Genomic DNA, 13299 nt, shown 5'->3' with positions numbered 1-13299 from the left:
AAACGCTCTCCCTGGTCCCCCGGCAATAAAAATATATTCATATAGAGTTGTAGGCTTAAGAATTTGCTGACACGAATTCTGCAACCCGATTCTTGTGTGAGACAAATTCTGCGTAGGAAACAGCCATGTTCCTATAACTGCAGCAGTTGAGTTTTCTATAAATATACTTGTGTTTCTGTGCTCGCTCATGTCTTTCTGAAATTACCCCTGCCCTCCCTAGAAAGACCACCTTCACCTTCCGGTTTCTGCACAAAAGCATTCTTAATCAGTACTGGTCGCATAACAAACTTCCAGTCTTGTTCCCAACGGGAAAAAAACTAATGAAGCGCACAAGATGTTTGGTTCATTGCATTTCACACCCATATAATCACAGTGTTCTCCACAAAAGCAATAAAACGACATTTCCAAGTTGATCCGAGAGTACAGACGATGAGTGTGTGTGACAAAAGCAAAGGAGCATATACAATGAAATATAGAAATCTCAGTAGCACTGTTATTTGCCTCCTAATATTGGAGCACTAACACCTCAGCGGCCTTTCTCACAGAGAGAGCCTGGTCCATAATTCCAGCTGCAACCTTTGAGATGTTCTTGATGAGCGGACAGATAAATTCTTTGTTTTAGTCCCCACATTAAAATATCTGGGTGACGTCTCGAGGTGGCTTTAGGGTGTTGCAGTCCAGCCAAAGGGCCCCATCTTCTTATGTCCTTTGAAGAACAAACGGGGGATCACCTCACACTGCTCGGAAGAGGGCAGAAGTGTAAGGAGGACCCCAAATTCTTCCTCAAGCAAAAATGTTCCAACCATTGCAATATGTATCACTTGACCGTGATTCCCTCTTTGGTGAAGCAGCATATCGCCTTTCAGTATTTACAAAAGGGTAACGTTTTTCAGTCCGAGGGCCACATGAGCTTCTGGGGGCCACATGGCAGTGATGGGCAGGGCCAGAGAAAAGAACAGGTGGAGCAGCAAATGCACAGGGTCACTTCTTCACACAAACACATCCCTCTCTATTCCCCCCCCCCATTCAGGCAAGCAAGAGGCATTGTTCAGAGTTCAAGGGCGTAGTCCAGTCTGACAAAAACGTGAGGAAGGCGCAAAGCAGGGCTGGTGAGGGGTGTGGCCTGGTAAGAGTCACAAGGGACAGGGGGAGAGGCCCAGAACGCTGCATTTGGCCCCCGATTCACAATATAGACACCCACACACTTGTTGAGATGTTTGGCTTGTCCCCAAAATATCTTGCAACAGCCCAGCTCACTGAGCCATTCCTATGTGTTAGACACATTGACACACCATTGCTTGATTGTCATTCCCTTGCCTCAATAATGGGGAGTGTGTGGCCCTCCAGGTGCTGTTGAACTCCAGTTCCCATCAGCCCCAGCCAGAATGGCTAGTGCTTAAGGATGATGGGAGTTGGAGTTCTTAAGTCCGGATTTCCCCCCTCCCTCCCCTATTTCCTCACATTTGACCACAGTAGAGTTCCTATTCACCAGTCTGCTTCCAAGAGCTTGAGAGGGCGATGGTTTTCAGATTTTCTCCCTCTGCTTTCATGCTAGAGGAATGCTCTCTTTAAATAAGAGCACGGCAAGAACCAGACATTCCCAGAATGCTCTGGGCAATTGGGCCTGTTATTGTGGTCCTGTGAGGGACAGGTGCTTTGTGAAGTCAACACACACACACACACACACACACACACACAGAGAGAGAGAGAGAGAGAGAGAGAGAGAGAGCACCCTCTCAACATTTTAAAAAGCACCATAAAGTACATTAAAAATAAATAAATGATTGCACAAGATATAAAGTTGCTTAGTAAAAGAGAGCTTTTGGTGTGTGTGTGGGGGGGTCACTATTTTAGACTTTTTGCAAAAACTGATAGGGGAAGGGAAATGGCCTGTAAAGTGTGGGATGGCACTTGCTTTGACACGACATCATCTAACTTCACCACAAACAAACCAGAGTGAATGCTTATTAAATTGCCACCGTCTAAACAAGTCACATGGAAGTGATGTTAAAAACAGACTACTGTGGATCTACAATTGTCAATGGCTGAGTCCCAACCTAAGGCTTTCCCCCTCATAAAATCACGAGCTGAACCAGGACATGGCCCCACCCCAGCCCATGGCCTCCACATATAATTCTCCCACAAGGAGTATTTGATGTCCAAATAGCTCTTGACAGAGGATTCCTCCCCTATTCAGTTGCTTATGGAGGTTTATCAAATGGACCTAGGAATGCTAATACCAGTTCAGATTATTGATCTATCTAACCCATAAGTGCCTAGTCTGACTGGCAATGGCTTTCTACGGTCTCTGGCAGAGGGACTTTCCCTACTCACTTGCTTCCTGACCCTTTTAAAAATAAGAGTGGCCAGTAATTTGAACCCAGAACCTTTTGGCATGCAAAGCAGGCCTCCTGCCACTGAGCTAGAGTCTCTCCTCAGATATAAAGTGCCCACAAAGGTAGTTTGCCTCTCAGTATCAGCAGCTGGGCATCACAGGTGAGGAGAGGGCTATTGCACCCATGCCATGCTTGTGAGGATGCCATAGGCATCTGGTTGGCCACTGCGAGAAAAGGACTAGATGGGCCTTTGGCCCAATGCAGCAGCGCTCTTCTTGCTTTCTTATAATCCAGACCCTGAGCCTGACCTTGGCTCTGAGGAGTCTACAAGCTAGAAAGCAGAAGAGGGCACAGGAGATAAGAGGAAATGGGGAGGTGTTGTATGAAGACTTACAACAACTTCTAGAAATGACACCAAAGAAGGATGTTCTTCTCATTATAGTGGACTGGAATGCTGAAGTAGGGAGTCAAGAGATAAAAGGAACAACTGGCAAGTTTGGCCTTGGAGTTCAAAACGAAGCAGGACAAAGAGTTCTGTCTAGAGAACTCTGTCTAATAGAGTTCTGTCAAAAGAACAAGCTGGCCATCACAAACACGCTTTTCCAACAACACAAGAGACGACTCTACACATGGACATCACCAGATGGGCAGCATCAAAATCAGATTGATTATATTCTCTGCAGCCAAAGATGGAGAAGCTCTATACAGTCAGCAAAGACAAGACCTGGAGCTAACTGTGGCTCAGATCATCAGCTTCTTATAATAATAACAATGAAAAGGAAATGCAAGAAAGCAAAGTGGCTGTCCAATGAGGCCTTACAAATAGGGGGGGGGGAGGCAAGCAAAATGCAAGGGAGATAGTGAAAGATACAGGAAATTGAATGCAGATTTCCAAAAAAATAGCAAGGAGAGACAAGAGGACCTTCTTAAATGAGCAATGCAAAGAAATAGATGAAAATAACAGAATGGGAAAAACTAGAGATCTGTTCAAGAAAATTGGAGATATGAAAGGAACATTTCATACAAAGATTACCATAATAAAGGACAAAAGTGGAAAGGACCTAACCGAAGCAGAAGACATCAAGAAGAGGTGGCAAGAATACACAGAGGAATTGTACCAGAAAGATATGGAGGTGTGGTTGCTGACCTTGAGCCAGACATCTTGCAAGGAGAGTGAAGTCAAATGGGCCCTAGAAAGCACTGCTAATAACAAGGCCAGTGGAAGTGATGATATTCCAGCTGAACTACTGAAAATTTTAAAACAGGACTGCAAAGGAGTAACAAACAAAGGAGTTGGAATGTCTCCTGCCAAGGAAGAACCTGGCTGAGAAGATGAGGCGGCTGGGAAAGGGCACTGAGCAGAAAAGGACGGAACAGAATATGGCCAATTTCTGAGGCAAACACCTGAAGCCATGCTGAGGAGCGTTAAGAAAAGCCCTGGTGCTTTGGACCAAAAGCCCACCTAGTACACCATCCTGTTCCCCACAGAGGATAACCAGGTGTTTCTAAGAAGCCCCCAAGCAGGGCAGGAAGGCAACAGGGAGGATGTTATGGGGCCTGATCAGAGGGAACAGAGAATAGGAAGGGCGACACATGAAGCCTATGAACACCAGGGAAAAGAGAGTCCCAGTTCCTCAGGAAAAGGGAGGATAACAGAGTGCGGAGAGAAGCCTTCCCCATCCTGCTGGACTACAACTCCCATCATCCCCTGACCACTGGTCATGCTGGCTCTGGGGCTGAGGGGAGCCAAAGTCCAATGACTTTGAAGAGAAGGTTAAGGGGTGATATGATAGCCATGTTCAAATATATGAAAGGATGTCATATGGAAGAGGGAGAAAGATTGTTTCCTGCTGCTCCAGAGGAGCGGACACGAAGCAATGGATTCAAACTTCAAGAAAGAAGATTCCACCTAAACATTAGGAAGAACTTCCTGACAGTAAGAGCTGTTCGGCAGTGGAATTTGCTGCCAAGGAGTGTGGTGGAGTCTCCTTCTTTGGAGGTCTTTAAGCAGAGGCTTGACAGGCATATGTCAAGAATGCTTTGATGGTGTTTCCTGCTTGGCAGGGGGTTGGACTGGATGGCCCTTGTGGTCTCTTCCAACTCTATGATTCTATGATTCTATGACTTCTGGAAGGAGAAGCTAGTTGATCAGAGATGAGGCCTGGGCCCCTCAAGGGGCAGGGGAAGGGAAGGAGGGGTGCGGGAAGCTTCGGGAAGGAAAGGACAGGGCCCAGGGCAGGTCCAAAGAAGGGATTGGGAGGGACGATGGAGAAGCAGGGAAGGAAGGCAGGGCGGGCAGGGGCCCAGGTGAAGCAAAGGAGGCTGAGAAGGCTGAGGCGGGCAGGGGAGCGGCAGGTTTGGCAGCGCTGGCGACCAGCAGTGTGGTGTGGGCCGCCCCGGTGCTGCTGGCCGAGGCCTTGCCGTTGCTGTGGGTGCGCTGGTGCCGGTTGAGGTGGGAGCTGCGGCTGAAGCACTTGCCGCAGATGCCACACTTGTAGGGCTTCTCCCCGGTGTGGGTGCGCTGGTGGATGGTGAGCTCGGAGCGCTGGATGAAGGCCTTCCCGCACTCCCCGCAGGCGTAGGGCTTCTCGCCCAGGTGGATGCGCTGGTGCTTGATGAGATTGGAGCTGACGCTGAAGCACTTGCCGCAGGCGTCACAGCGGTACGGCTTCTCGCCGGTGTGCATGCGCCGGTGCTTTGTGAGGTCGGACTTCTGAATGAAGCCCTTGCCGCAGTCGGCGCACTTGTAGGGCTTCTCGCCCAGGTGTGTGCGCTGGTGCTTCAGCAGGTTGGAGCGGACGCCGAAGCTCTTCCCGCATTCTGCGCACTTGTACGGCTTCTCCCCGGTGTGCATGCGCCGGTGCTTGGCCAGAGCCGAGTTCTGGGCGAAGCACTTCCCACAGTCCAGGCAGGAGTAGGGCTTCTCGCCCGTCTGCGTCCCTTGGTGCCGCACGCCCTCCCCCCCACCCCTCCCGCACTCGCTGCAGGCCGGGCGCCGCCATAGGAAGCTCTTGCCACAGTCGCTGCACTTACAGGCCAGCAGGGCCCCTCGCCGGCGCTGCTGCCGTGCCCCTGCGAACCCACACTCGGCGCAGCGGCATGGTGGGCGCTCGGTGCTCCTGTGCACCCGCTGGTGCCGCTCCAAGTGGGAGCTCTGGGAGAAGCCCTTCCCACAGTCCTCGCATCGGTAAGGCTTGTCGCCGGCGTGGATGCGCCGGTGCCGGTCCAGGTGGGAGCTCCAGGCGAAGCTCTTGCCACAGTCGCCACAGGCATACGGCTTGGCCGAGTCGTCCGGGTGCCGCGTCCGCCGGTGCTGCAGCAGGGCGCTGTTCAGACCGAAGCTCTTGCCACAGTCCTGGCAGACGTAGGGCTTCTCTGCGGCATGGTAAGCACGGCGGTGCTTGGACAGGGCCGCGTTCTTGTTGAAGCCTTTGCCGCAGTCATCACACCGGTAGGGTTTGGCGCTGGCTTTGCTGGCCGGTGCGGCGGCTGCGGCCAAGCAACAGCTGCACGAGGAGGCCTTCTGGAGCCCACCGAAATGTGTCCGCCGGTGGCGCTCCAGGTGGGAGCTCCAGGCGAAAGCGCGCCCGCAGTCCTCGCAGGCGTACGGTTTCTCTCCGGTGTGGATGCGGCGGTGCCGCTCCAGGTGAGAGTTCCAGTTGAAGCCCTTGCCGCACTCCTGGCACTTGTAGGGCTTCTCCTCCAGGTGCTGCTTCTGGTGTTTGATGAGGTGGGCCGGCAGCCCAAAGCTCTTGCCGCACACATTGCACTCGCAGGGCCTGGCCTGGCCGGGCCCGCACCACTTGCCCGCGTGGGTGCGCTGATGCTGGATGAAGGCCGAACCGACGCTGAAGCTCTTGCCGCACTCGGCACAGCGGTAGGGCTTGGTGCTGGTGTGGCGGCGCTGGTGGGTCGCCAGGGTGGAGTGTAGCCGGAAGCCCTTGCCGCACTCGCTGCACTTGTAGGGCTTCTCCAGGCCGGCGGCGCTGTGCAGCCGGGAGCGCTTTCCGAAGCCGAAGCCCTTGCCGCAGCTGTGGCACCGACCGGCGTGGCCCAGCAGGCCGTGGTGGTGGTGGTGGCTGCGTGGGGAGAACTTCTTGAAAGCGCGGTGGACGGTCGACTTGGCCTGTCTCTTCCCCAGGGGCTTCCTTGGCCGCTCATCTAAGGCCACCTGGTCTGGGCCTTCCTCGCTGGCTTTCAGCTCAGGCTCAAGAGACTCCTTGGTGTTCTCCAGCGGGAGATCCTTTTGGGCCTCCACCTTCTCAATGGCAACATCCCCTCCACCCTCTCTTTCTCCGTCCTGTGGTGCCGCCTCCTCCTCCTCCTCCTCGTTCCCGTTCTCATTCTCACTCACCATCCCATCATCTGCTGGAACAACGAGAGAATCCAATAACTGCTGAGGTCTGGGAAAGGAAACTTGGGAGAAGGGAATTGAAAAGGCCGTCATGGGTGAGCCACAACTCATCGCTTCCCCCTGGCAGACCCCTGCCCTCCTCCTCCCCCAACCTCCTCCTGCACAGAAGAGAGGGAGACCAAGGCTCCATCTGGCCCACCACCCCACACTGGGCAAGAAACATAGCTGCCAAGTCTCCCGAATTCCCCGGGAAACCCCCGTTTTTCCAGCCGTTTCCCGCTGGCAGCCTGGATTTAAAAACCCCCCGTAAATCCCCCGGATTCTTACCAGCCCAGGGAGGCTCCTTCTGTGCATGTCTGGAGTCTCTGGACATGTGCAGAAGCAATTTCTGGCGCGGTGGCCATTTTGGAAATGGGCAGAGCATGCATAGAAGCGACTTCCGATGCTGCTCTGCCCAGTTCCAAAATGGCCGCAGTGTGACATCTGACACTGTGGCCATTTTGGAAATGGGCAGAGCATGCGTAGAAGCGTCTTCTGGTGCCGCTCTGCCCAGTTCCAAAATGGCCGCAGCGCGACTTCCGGTTCCGCGCAGCTGCCGATCCCGGATTTTTCAGTCTGGAAGTTGGCACCTATGGCAAGAAGATGCCTCCAGGAAGCCCCCAAGCAAGGGAGTAGGCCTCCCCTGCTGTTACCCCACCAGCAGATGGCATTCAGCTCCATGGAGAAGGGGTGGGGGACCTTGTTTCAGCCATTCTGGGCAACCTTCAGGGGCCACTGGCCAGTGCTGGGCGGGGCCAGAGTAAAAAATGGGAGGAGCAAGTACTTAATGTCAAGGTTGCCTTTGTTTAGTTGGCTAGTTCTACACACACACATCATTCAGGCAAGCAAGAGGCAGAGTTCGACACAAGGCAAAACTTCTCAAGGAGAGAGTGAAGCCAAGCCAGGGATGGGTGTGGTCTGGGGAGAGCCCAGAGGCAGGCAGAGATGTTTGGGGGTCTACATTTGGCCCTTAAGCCAGAGGTTCCCCAATGTTTGCCATACGGCCACCATTGATTAATTGATTGATTTTTATTTCTATTTCTATGCCACACTTCATTCAGATGAGTCCCGAAGCAGCTGACCAAGCAACAAATGACAATAACAGAATACAGCATCCTCACAGGTACAGCATGAATCATACAAAACAATTAAAACAATTGCAGTCAGAAAACACTATGAGCAAAGCAGCAACTAAAAAAACATAAGCTAAACCTCACCATTGCAGCAAAAGTCACATTATGGGATTATAAATGCCGTATTGATTTGTTAATCTATAAAACCATGCTTAAGTGTTCCTCTGCTAGACTGCGCTCAGCTAACCCTTCCCCATTTTTTGCTCTTTTGAAAGACCCAGAGGGATGGCTGGAGAGAGCAAGGGGTAGGTAGCATATCTGCCAAGTTATCCCTTTTTTACAGGGATTTTCCCTTATGCTGAATAGGCTTCCTCGCGAGAAAAGTGAAAACTTGGCAGCTATGGTAGGTAGGGGTAGGTAGATTCCACCTAAACATCAGGAAGAACTTCCTGACAGTGAGAGCTGTTTGGCAGTGGAATTTGCTACCAAGGAGTGTGGTGGAGTCTCCTTCTTTGGAGGTCTTTAAGCAGAGACATGTCAAGAATGCTTTGATGGTGTTTCCTGCTTGGCAGGGGGTTGGACTGAATCGCCCTTGTGGTCTCTTCCAACTCTATGATTCTATGATTCTAGGAACCTGGGTTCAAACCTCGGCTCAAGCCTTTGGCCAAGTCCCTCTCCTTCAGGCTCAGTATTCCCATCTGTAAAATGGCTTAAGCCATCCCACACAGCAAGCTGTTGGGGTGGTGTTTCTTTCTTTGGCTGCAACTCCCGCATGTTGCAATCCTCTGGGCCCACAGTTTTCTTTGGTTGCCAGACCAGCCCCAGTCTCATTCCAGCTTGCTGATAGAAGCACACAGGGCAAGCCTGGTCTGCCTTGCCGGATGGATTGTTCGTTCTGTTGTGAGTGTGTGCCACTGACACCAGTGGAGGCTCCACAACAGACGGGAGCCTGGCAGATCATCTCCCTTGTGTGCTCCCAGAGCAAGTTGGTGGATATCTGGATCCTCATCTGCAAGCCATTAAAGAGGGACTGCAAAGAAAGTGTAATTGCCTAGCAACCATAAAATCTGTATCCAATTTCCCTCCCCTCCACCTTGCTTCTCCCTGTGCAATTCCTGGGGAGGGAGGACCTCAAGTACATTTCATTGCTCAACCCAACTCCTTCACAGGTGGTTGGGGCCCTTGCTGCCCGACGGCTTTTGCAGGGAGGTAAGGGTTCATATGGAGGAGGGAGAAAGATTGTTTTCTGCTGCTCCAGAGAAGCGGACATGGAGCAATGGATTCAAACTTCAAGAAAGAAGATTCCACCTAAACATTAGGAAGAACTTCCTGACAGTAAGAGCTGTTTGGCAGTGGAATTTGCTACCAAGGAGTGTGGTGGAGTCTCCTTCTTTGGAGGTCTTTAAGCAGAGGCTTGACAGGCATATGTCAAGAATGCTTTGATGGTGTTTCCTGCTTGGCAGGGGGTTGGACTGGATGGCCCTTGTGGTCTCTTCCAACTCTATGATTCTATGATTCTAAGGTTGCCAGGTGTCCACTATTTGAGCAGACAGTCCACTTTTTTCACATTATGTTCACTATTTCCCCCCACAAAATAGTCATAGCTGCCAAGTTTTCCCTTTTCTCGCGAGGAAGCCTATTCAGCATAAGGGAAAATCCCTTTAAAAAAGGGATAACTTGGCAGCTATGAAAATAGTGGACATTTTTTTAAAATTCAAAAGCTTTATGATGAAATGGTACGTAATCTAAAGCTGTACAGTCTAAGAGAATAAGGATAGGCGAATCGCGTTTTGTCTTTTTTTCCCATAAGAATGAGACAAAGATCGAATATCCATTGAACTCGATTCTCCGGAAAAAATATTAATCATACTCAATTGTTTCACAAGACATTTAAAAAATGGGGGGGGGGGAGGCGCCTCTTGCCGGAGTTCTGCCCCGCCTGTTCCTGACTCGCGGGGAGAACAAAAGGGAGAGGCGCAAAAGAAAAAAGACGCCTCTTCCTGTTCCTGACGCGCAGGAGCAGCAGCAAATAAGGAAATATAAAATTTAATTTAATTTAACCCCCCCCCCCACTTGTCTGCTATTTTTTGGAAGCAGACCTGGCAACACTACAGGGAGGGGATTTTTGCTCGGAATCCTATTCCCCTTAAGTTGCTCTTCCTTGCTTCCTGACTCTCTTTTCAGCAGACCCTGATTTGGCTGTTGAGCAATTCAGAAGGTATCTAGGGCTCACAGACCACTCATATACCCCCGCCCCCCACCCCGAACAGGCGTAATGAGCCTATCATCTGCATTAACAGCAGGCCCCATAGAAAACCCCTCAGCAGCAATAGATTTCAAGGAAGGTTTGACATTTCCTTCAGAATAGCTTGCCTCAGGCCCTTGCACAAGTCATTTTGCTGCCCGAGGCGAGGAAGAAATGGGGTTCCCCTCCCATTTCTACCTATAGGAACGAGACAAATTTGTCCACAACATCTGAGGCAACAGATAACTCACACATAGGGCACACCTAACCTACTTGGCTGTGGCTCCCTGTCCCCCGGAACCTGCTCCTTGGGGTGGCCGTCTCACTCTGCCTAATGATAGGGCCGGTCCTGCCTGATCCTCTCACTGAAAAACTCCTGGGTCCATGATGGCTATGCTCTGCCTCTTGTGATCAGGTCCTGCATGCTACGCTTCCCACAGACATCTGGCTGGCTGCTGCGAGAACAGGGTGCTGGGCTAGATGGGACATTGGTCTGATCCAGAAGGCTCTTCTTAGTTTCTTGACATACTGTACTGTAGTTTGAAAACTACCACATCTCTACAAATAAGCATCATGCCATGAGAAGCACAAAAATGTACAACAGATACCATTCGTCTATCCAGATCAGTGATACCCTTCACCAAGGATGGGGAGCCAGTGGTTAAGACTCCCATCAGACCTGGTCAGCATGACCAATGGTCAGGGGCTGTTGGAGTCCAGCAGGATCTGGAGGGACACAAGCTCCCTTCACCTTTAGTGAAGAAGATCTTCTGTAGTGTGTGAAGAGGAGAAGCTTCACCTCCCTCACAGTGTGATACCACCCTCCAAATATACGCAACAAGTTGTGACGGTCAAGATGTGCAAGATGCGCAGTTCCATACCGCATGTTACACTGGAAGTAAAAGTCGCTCAGGAAGCCATGGTCACCTTATCACGCCAAGGCACCCTCAGGATACCCGTTCAGAAATTCTGCTGTATCCTGTTTCTGTGGTCAAGAGGAACATGGATGCAAACTCTGCATCAGGGAAGGGGAATTTGGTTCCCTCCAGATGTTGGACGGACTACAACTCCCATCATCCCTGATCATTGGCCACGGTGGCTGGGTTGATGGGTGTTGGGAGTCCCAACACCAACCTGCTCCGCAACCTCCATTTTCTTCTCCGGACACTTGACTTACCAGGTGCCAATCCTCTTCTTCTGTGAGACTCGGCAAACGCGGTGATCCGGGGCCAGCTGATTGCAATTTCCTCCGCTGTGCGGCCATGCCGGAAAGAGAGGGGGAGGACGCAATTGGAAAGGAAATTAGATGCAGGGCTTTGGTTACCCAGTAATTCCCAACCGAGTCATTCCACCACCTTTAGGACCCAAGAGCCTGCCACTTCCAGCCACTGGGCCACATTCACGTTGGACATTTAAAGAACCATGACACTGTTTTAAACGGTTGTGGCCTCTTCCCCCACAAAGAAGTCTGGGAGCTGTAGTTTTTGTTCAGGGCGTTGAAGATTGTTAGAAGATTGTTAGAAGTCCCCTGTCCATTTCGCAAGAGGTACAGTTCTGGGAAGAGGTTCAAAAGTGCTTGGCCCTGGTATGAAATCTACTAACTGCAGCATCCCAAAAAAAGGCCTTAACAGCTTCTAAATGGCACCTTACTGTTGAGCCATAGATGAAATGAACGGTTTGGCCTGGATGGTGACATTTTCAGAATTTGTGCAATGGCAGAACTGGAGGAAAAACAGGGGAGGAAAAGCGAAGTGGACTCCGTTTATTTACTAAGTAAGTTGTTTCCGATTCATAGAATGCTTTTTGAAATGATGTCCCAAACAATGGAAATGTTAGGTATGATGAGACAGATTACAAATCAGTTCCCAGCAGGGGTAGCAAACGTGGTACACTCCAGAGGTTGCTGGACCACAAATCCCCACCATCCCTGGAGTTATGGCTGAGGATTCGGAGAGTTGGAATAACAGAATCAGAACTGCAGAGTTGGAAGGTCTCTAGTCCAACCCCCTGCAATACAGCTGTAGTCTAGCAACATCTGCAGGGTACGATGTTGAACACCCTCTGTTTAACAGGCAAGATACTGCGCACAATATAAATGTGGACATGCCAATATTGAATGCATTTAATTGTTTTGGTGATCTGCTGCTTCCCTAGTCATAGGAGAGAGAGGAGGAGGAGGCCTTACCCAGAGAGATCACATTTTCATAGTTCTCCTGCATGTTGTTGCTGGGATCCAGAAAAGCCACTGCAGCATTTCACCTGGAGGACAGGAAGAAGGCGCAGTCACCCACTTTTTTTGCAGGTGACGTTAACTCTTGCAAAAACAACACTCTCTGGTGCCCATTATCCTTCCGCCCAAACCAGGCCGCTAACAACCATGTCAGGGTGTTGCAACCCAATTCCCTTAAAATTGCACTTCTCAGTGTCTTCAAATTGCCTTTGTGCTTCTTCTTCCACATGCAAACCTCTCTAAGGAACTGGAGATCAGTGACTGTCATCCTTTAATTTCGATCTAATAGAAGGACAGCAGCCAAAGAAATCGGGGTTGGGGAGCCTGTGGGCCTCTTCCAGATGTTTCTGATCCCTTCTTTAATCCAGCATCACATCCTTGTGTCTGTAAAGGATCACAGGCACATAAGCTCATGGAAAGCTGCCTTGTGCACAGCCACCTAGCTCGCCGACACTGACTGGCAGCGGCTCTCCAGAGCTTTTTAAGCGGGGGACATGATTTCCCAGCCCTGCGCGGAGGTGCCGGGGATTGAACCCTGCGCCCTTCTGCATGCCAAGCAGCTTCCCGACCACTGAGCATAGAATGATGTGAACATATAGAGATATATATTGTCTGCCAGCCTTACCCACTTTACCGGGCGGTGTCCGTTTCTGCCTCAGCCGGGTCCGCTTCTAATCGGAGGCGCCCGACACCGGGCGCGCCGTCGACCCAGGGGACCCGAAAGCGGAGCCCGATCCGGAGTCACTCCCTTCCCTACCCATCCTTACTGCGCTTCGGCCGGGTAGCCTCTGTGCCTTCTCTTCTCCCTCCTTTAAGGGTTCAGGAGTGAGAGTCTTTGCAATATTATTCTTATTATTATTTGACGAGGAGTGGAGCAGGGTGGGTCTCACCCTGGTAGATTTTACCCCAGGATCTTCCAAGGCACACAAGCCCCACAATGAAATCGCGATCGGTTGCCGACCGGCTTGCTATTGCATGGACACAGGAAGGGGCTGGAGCAAAGCTGGGGGGTGCTTGGGATC

The 13299-nt window shown here is 51.1% G+C and overlaps 1 protein-coding gene across 1 annotated transcript; it reads right to left on the bottom strand.

Moving 5' to 3' along the window:
- Positions 1-332: 332 nt before the first annotated feature.
- LOC118080084 (uncharacterized) lies at positions 333-13202 on the bottom strand. The gene is made up of 4 exons (XM_060270839.2): positions 12903-13202; positions 12233-12306; positions 11225-11299; positions 333-6752 (listed from the first exon to the last, which is right to left on the bottom strand). The coding sequence occupies exons 2-4, from the start codon at positions 12264-12266 to the stop codon at positions 4507-4509; spliced, it is 2355 nt and encodes a 784-aa protein (XP_060126822.2). The 5' UTR covers positions 12267-12306; positions 12903-13202; the 3' UTR covers positions 333-4506.
- Positions 13203-13299: the final 97 nt, after the last annotated feature.

This window comes from Zootoca vivipara, chromosome 2 (assembly GCF_965207765.1).
Source record: "Zootoca vivipara chromosome 2, rZooViv2.hap1.1, whole genome shotgun sequence".
NCBI classification, from domain to species: Eukaryota; Metazoa; Chordata; class Lepidosauria; order Squamata; family Lacertidae; genus Zootoca; species Zootoca vivipara.
The sequence above is the reverse complement of the archived record's forward strand: the minus strand, read 5'-3'. Positions and strand labels throughout refer to the sequence as shown.